Below are 7,121 nucleotides of genomic sequence, written 5' to 3'. Positions count from 1 at the left end.
TAGATCACTTTGCATGCTGCAGTATAGCTTGTGAATTTACTCCAGGTGTAACTAAAGTCTTATATAAGTGTTGTCACATCAATAAAACCAAATCTGCAAGTAGCCTAATTAAAGAAATGTAGTCGAGTACAAGTACAAAGTAGCATAAAATGGAAATACCGACCAAATTTCTTTCACACAAAAGTATGGTTGAACTATACGATCAAGCTTGGTAAAAACGCATTGGAATAATTCTGGTCAATATTTATTGTGTACATTTTCAATAACTTCACAATATGTTATAGTAAGTACTAAAAGTACTACCAAATGATCCTCTGTTGGTTGCACTTCACTAATACGTTATACGTTTTTTTGTTTTTTTAAACTATTTAACAACAACAATGCTTTGCCACATAAATGATCGACTGCTAGTTGTGCTACACTGGTAAAATATGCTTTAAACAAATGTTGGTGTATATTTACATTGAACTATTTTCAACAACTTCACTCTTTATATTTATTTTATTAAAGAGAAAAAAGCATTTACTTTGTGCTTTTACTTTGGACTGGAAACGACACAACTTCCGGCCTTTGTTGTCTCTGTCTTGCTTGACGCATCTTGGGATCGTGAACTCCTCAGAGCAGCAGGAGGTGTGGCCCCTGGGCCCCGCCCTCTTTTTAATGGAATTCTGCAAACGTGTAATGCCTGGCCCAGAGGCCTGACTGCCCCCATAGTCTCACTCATGAGTTGAGCCGAAAATTCTAACTCTGTATCATCTGAAAGTAATCTTTAGTTTCAGAGAAAAAAGTTTGGCTTACTGTTATACTGCAACTTTCAATCAGTTATTATTACACACTTTTTGGAGACTTCTGTCTGAATCACAATAAAAGGCCCTGGGTCCTAATCCTGCTCAGAGTTCTATCAAAACATGCCTAGTCTGATATTTATGAATGTGGAATGATACAGATATTGCAGACTCAGGTGTTATATTTGCCCAAAATCAAACATGCAAATGATTTTGTATCTCACCAACCCAAGTCTCAGCCTGTCAGTTTGAGCCTCGGAATGTGGGCAACCAAGATAAAAAACAACTCTTAAAACTCTTTGGACAAATGTTCAGTCAATATCATTTATGAATACACCATATTCCCACAGTTAGAGAGCTGCAGGGAACATTAGTTCAAGTAGCCTATATACAAATTAAACGACTATATCCCTGTTTTTAAGTTACATTTTTGTTCAGGGGTCTGTTGAGTGTTATGACCCTGTAAATCACTGAGGAAGCTGGACCCTATGTTTTTTTTGTTTTTTTTTTACCAGGTCCTATCAGTCTAAATGCTCTCACGTTTGTCAAGCACAACATATTTATCATCATGTAAACCGGAAGTAAGGACTTGTTTTTTCACGGTCATTTCATGGCAGAGACCATTTTACCTGATTAATATTGCAAGTTTTTTTTTAAATAAGTTTCTTGATCAAAATGATTTAAGTAAATAATAATAGAGAAGTCTACTGCAGGCCAAAACAATTACTTAAAGATTAATAAATGCACAAATTACGTTCCTGTTTTTTGTAATTAAATGAATGCCTTGTGGAAGTAAATGGAGTGGAGACAAACCACATACAATATCTAAAATACTCAGCCTGCTAATTGAGACTTGTTTCATTATAAATATATATGTGAACATTGGAGTAAATGTGCCCAAAATAAAAAAGATCCATCACACAAATCAGTGCAACCTTTATTTTGAAAATCATAGCCAGAAGTTCTTGTTTTCAGCATCTGGTTGGCCGCAGCTTTCACATACGTGCAAGCAGACATGTACATTCCCTGGTGAAGAAAGGAAGTTTCCTGCTCCATTCAAAACAAGAACTCCTGCTGGAGCCGGCCGAGGTAACGATGCTCCTGAAGGGCTTATTTCTGGCCCTGCTCCTCCCGGCCCTGGTGCAGGCTCAGTATGAGAATTACAGCTTTAAAAGTTTCCCCCAGAAGGACATCATGCCGCTGGACTCCTCATACAACTACGCACTGGAGCAGTACGGGGCCGAGAACTGGGCAGAGAGCATCAAGTTCCTGGAGCTCAGCCTGAGGCTCCACCGGCTGCTGCGGGACAGCGAGGCGTTCTGCAGCCGCAACTGCAGCTCAGTGAGCCGGGACAACGGCTCTGTGTCCGCCGACTGCAGCCTCCGCGTCGTGCGCCACATCCTCCTGAGGGCTGCGTGCCTTAAAAAGTGCAAGGCAGATTTTCCAGTGTTTAAAATCTCATACCCACGGAGGGATTTACTGGAAAGTTTCGAGAAAAGAGTACCGTATCGGTACATACAGTACGCACATTACCAGGTGAGAGCAAAGGCTTGATGTGTCGACATTTGTGCCAAAGACTGGATGCAAAATAAATGTAGGCCTACGTTATGAAGTTACACCAAAGTGGATGTTATAAGAATGTCAAATAAATTGCGATGTGGCTGTTATGGTGTCATTAGAATGTATAATAACAGTAGTATACAGTAGCCTACATGTGATTGAGCATTAGCTGTGCGTAACGGGCGCTATTGCACAGCAAAAATCATTTGCAGTCGGTTTCCTAAAGCACATTGACTGAGTTTGACTCACGGAGAGGTAATATGTGGCTGGTCGGTGTGCTGTATAGTTTCCCTGCTGCTTTGTTGCTCCCTCCTGCTGAGCGAGCCGGAGTTGAGCATGTGCCACGTCTCTTCCAGTGTTCCCCCCAAACAACCCCTTATTATGCTCTGCCGGCAGGGTGATGAGGACAGGTTACAAGGCAAAAACACTGACCTTATTTAGCTTTTCATAAAGTCTTTAAAGATCTCCAGGTAATCTTCTTGTCATTGTGAATACACAGCCACCACCACAAGCCCTTTAACTGTGCTATGATCCTCCATAAACTAAATTAAATTATTGACATGACACAATTGAATTAGAATGAATTGGAATAGTTTAAATTATTCTTGTAAATTCAAAGGTGAATCAAAGCTCTCAATATGGTGATAAAAAACCCACCCATACACTTTTACATGACTTTGATTTTACTCACTATTTTTGTTTTACAACCATGAACATAAGAAATTGTTGTAAGTGTCAGTATTTCTACCACATTTCTGCATAAAGCACCACAGCAGTCTTTTCCCTGACTCAACACAAAATCATATTCTGACATCAGTGGTCCATGATGATATCAGTATGAGAGATGATGTTTCATAATTAAATGAATATAATACCCCAAATGCTTTGATATCCATTGTCCTCAGATGAACAACTTGGAGAAGGCCGTGTCAGCGGCTCACACCTTCCTGAAGAAGAACCCAACTGATCCCTATCTGATCAAGAACATGAACTACTACAAGACACTGTTTGATGTGGAGGAACATATCATCGACCAAGAGGAGCAGCCGTATGAAGTTTGTAGAATAACATTGAAGTTATTATCCAGTGGACGAATTAAACCCATGCTAAACTATCCCTATCCACACGTCTCTCTTTGTTATCCAGAGTGTTTTCATGAAAAGTGTGACGCTTTACAACAGCGGTGAGTTCAGCAGCAGTGCCCAAAACATGGAGCAGGCCATCACGCAGTACTTTGAAGTGTACAGTCTCTGCTTGGCAGGCTGCGAGGGCTCATATGAGATTGTGGAGGTCAAAGACTTTTATCCCACCCTGGCAGGTAAGGCGACAAACCCCAGACTTAAACACTGTTTAATTGAACTGGTGAATTCTGAAATATTGGGCTCTTTTACTTATATAACATCTTTCAGACTAGTGAAAAGGAAACATCCATTATATTTCAGGACGAAAAACTTTTTAATGTTACTTATCATCTGGGGAGGTTTCATAGTGATATCTATCAGTTGAAATGTGTACATATTTTTTATCTGAAGTGTGTCCATGTAAGAAGAAGGTAATTTAAAAGCTGTTTCTGTTCAGAGTGTTTTAGATTCTAAATAATATGCTTGTTTTTTCCCCAGATCTTTACACTGATGTGCTGAAATGTAAGGTAAAATGTGAAGAGCACCTGAAGCCCAACGTTGGAGGCTTCTTTGTGGAGAAGTTTGTCGCCACCATGTATCACTACCTCCAGTTCTCCTATTATAAATGTAAGAACTATGACTCTGGATTCAGGCTTTTGACAGCAGTATGTGTAGGATTGTTTTTTAACACATATTATTTTGTGGTCCTTTTCAGTGAATGATGTAAAGAACGCTGCTCCGTGTGCAGCCAGTTACATGCTGTTCGACCGTAATGACCAGGTGATGCAACAAAATGTAGTGTACTATCGCTTCTACCGGGAGCAGTGGGGACTCGAGGAAGACGACTTCCTGCCTCGGCCAGTGAGTGAAACAAAGACCTTATTACTCTTCTGGGTGAACCAGAGGCAGCAGAAAGTGTTAGCACATTTAACACAGGCTGTTCTTAACCGAAGAAGGAAAACTATAGCATAAAGCGGTCTTGGCGTTAAGATTAACACGATCTCAGGGTGGTCATTAGAAAGCCATGTTTTCCTGTAAAAACACTTGCTTCCTATATTTTTTCAGCTTGTTGCAGAGTTGTCAACAGCTGCAGTGTACTAGCTGTTTTTCTTCTGAAGCGGCCCCAGCCTCAATCAAATTTGGCCCTGTTGTAAATACTTTAAGGCTTCCACAGCGAGAGGCAGTAAACAAAAGGACACCAGGCCAAATTTGTTTTTCTTAGCGGCGTGAAATAAAACAGGCTTTGGCTTGTTTGTGCCTTCTGCTGATGTTCTTTTTGTTTTTCAGGAGGCCCTGAAGTTCTTTAATGAGACAACCAAGCAGAAAGAGATGCTGGAGTTTGCACTGAACTACCTACAGACTGACGATGAGGTATGTTTCTAATGGGCAGCAGAGTGATAATGTTAGCTCAGATAACTTGCTTAATGTCTGGATATTATAATTGAGTTATCCCATGAAAATGTCTGTAAAGCAAGCCTTTGTAACTTTTGTTAAAACGGCACCACTGCATACATAAGTGACAATTGTAAAAAATAATGTTAAATGCTTAATCAGTGTAGCAGTAGCTGTAATATATCTATACCTTATGTCTGCTAACATTAGCAACCATAAGCTAATTGTCATACCAGACTGTAGCTGAAAAAAATCATACATCTATGTATACATTTTTCTATACATTCACAATATGTTACAGAATCCTTATTAATATATCATCTGACAAATGAAAGATTAAAGGACCATTTCACCTAAACAAGACGTGTAAAATGACTTACCCCAAGTAGTGGTATCTCAGTATGATTTGATCTGATGACGTTTTCAGATGTCCATTCCAGAGATTATTTTTTTAACTGCACAAACACAATTCCATCAACCTCTATTGTGCTAGAGTGGCGGCTAGAGTCAGACATCTCTAAACCTCAGCAGATAAAACTGTCTGCATGACTAGACAACCTGAAGGGTGCTAATGTATCCGAATGTGAACTGACACTTGAACTTGTCTCAACAATAACTAAAGTGGATGTTGTTGTGTGAGTTTGGGCTTTTCTTTTGTTTATTAAATCATTTAAAGAGGCCCTATCATGCTTATTTTCAGATTTATTGGATTTCTGCCTCTACTGTGTGTCTAAGTTTCCATGCTTTAAAGTTCAAAAGGCTCTTTATTTTTCGTGCTGCATCACCTCTTTTCACCCTCTGTCTGAAACCAGAGCCCAGTCTGCTCTGATTGGTTAGCTGGCCGGCTCTGTTGTGATTGGCCAATGTCCCACACCTTAGCCTTTCACGTTCAATGTGTTGGAGCAATAGCCAATAGAAGAGCGACTGTTGCATAGTGATGTCACCATGTTACATGAGTAAACCAAGGAGTCAAATGGAGGCGTTTCAGACAGGGGGGGGGGGAGTGTGTGGGAGTGAAACTCTCTGGAGGGATTTTAGCCTTTGCAGACCCTTTACATGAACACAAACCATAGCACATACTACAGGAAAGAGAAATCACCAAGAAGCCCCTAAAATATTTTTGGGGATGTAAACGTTTACTATGCAGGATTTAACTAGCAGACTAAATGCAAGCTGCTGTTGAGGTTATGGAAATGGAAGCAGGACAAAAAAGTCTAAGAGGATGAAAGAGATAGGAAGAGAAAGCAGGAGGGGGGCTGCGCTTTCCGCCAGCAGCGTGTGGTATGTAGCTGAGAGGTGTTGGCCACTGAGGCTGTGCCACATCCATTTATCTCCGTCAGCCCCTCCCACCCTGCCTGGACCTGAGGCTGGGGGGGAGGACGCAGAGAGTTTAAACTGAATTACAGGGTGCACAAGTGACAGATTTACAGACATGAAAAGGAAAAAGTAGGTTTTTGCTAGATCAAATGAAAGAATGTAAGATGATTGCTGTTGACTGTGAGTACTGTGTGTTATCTTTTTAAGGACGAGGTGAGTCCAGAAGAAACGGCCTCCCCTCACACGCCGCAATCTGACGCTGAGTTCGAGGGGATGGGAGACTACGAGGAGGCCTTCCTGGCTGACTGGTGGCAAGAACCCAAAACTAAGTGGGACGCAGGAGAGGTTTCAGACTGACCTGGCTTCCTGTGCAGAACGCTTCTTCATCTGGCTCTATTCCACCTTTAATGGCGACAAACCAAAGAATGCTGATCTCCATGCACACAGACACTGACATGCACAACAGTATTTAGCAGAAAAAGCACAACTAGGCTGTGTACTTTCATCCAGCTGAAGAATAAAACGACAAATATATCCATCATGTTGATCAGGAATCAGATTGACATATTGTGTCTGGGCTGCCATCAGCCTTTTTAAACTGTTATTGTTTTATTAATAATTGGCCTCTATGCCAATACCTGTCAATGACTTTTATGCAGTTTTTATTTAATGAAAGCTGAATGCCTCTGTGTGGTGATTTAAGGAAAGTGATTTTGCTTTTAAATAACAATTTCTCATTCCTCAACTGGGTTTTTGTTGTAATAATTTGCTTATAAATAAAGTAATATTTTAATATACCTTTTTTGTTACTTAATATTCCATTAGATTATCAGAAAAGTATAAGGCGCACCATCTCCCTACATTTGATTGGTTTAGACTGGTTGAAAATAGTCAGATGCCTGTTCCACGTTCACAAATGTCAGGTCTTGATGCTTTTTCTCATTTT

At 40.4% G+C, this 7,121-nt stretch overlaps 1 protein-coding gene across 1 annotated transcript; it reads left to right on the top strand.

Annotated features, from left to right (window-relative positions):
- Positions 1-1,767: 1,767 nt before the first annotated feature.
- p3h4 (prolyl 3-hydroxylase family member 4 (inactive)) lies at positions 1,768-6,973 on the top strand. Its single transcript, XM_034219692.1, has 7 exons — positions 1,768-2,321; positions 3,251-3,400; positions 3,492-3,663; positions 3,965-4,093; positions 4,182-4,327; positions 4,754-4,837; positions 6,383-6,973. Exons 1-7 carry the CDS (start codon positions 1,881-1,883, stop codon positions 6,530-6,532), a joined length of 1,272 nt encoding a protein of 423 aa, XP_034075583.1. The 5' UTR covers positions 1,768-1,880; the 3' UTR covers positions 6,533-6,973.
- The last annotated feature ends 148 nt before the right edge of the window (positions 6,974-7,121 follow it).

This window comes from Gymnodraco acuticeps, unplaced genomic scaffold (assembly GCF_902827175.1).
Source record: "Gymnodraco acuticeps unplaced genomic scaffold, fGymAcu1.1, whole genome shotgun sequence".
NCBI classification, from domain to species: domain Eukaryota; kingdom Metazoa; phylum Chordata; class Actinopteri; order Perciformes; family Bathydraconidae; genus Gymnodraco; species Gymnodraco acuticeps.
This window is presented reverse-complemented; position numbering and strand designations above follow the sequence as displayed.

Bases quoted from the DNA above. Each gene is read 5' to 3' on its own strand.
- p3h4 (XM_034219692.1), top strand. From the start codon at position 1,881: ATGCTCCTGAAGGGCTTATTTCTGGCCCTGCTCCTCCCGGCCCTGGTG. The intron at 3,401-3,491 runs GTTTGTAGAATA...TTTGTTATCCAG, and splicing joins AAGAGGAGCAGCCGTATGAA to AGTGTTTTCATGAAAAGTGT. The intron at 4,838-6,382 runs GTATGTTTCTAA...TATCTTTTTAAG, and splicing joins ACCTACAGACTGACGATGAG to GACGAGGTGAGTCCAGAAGA.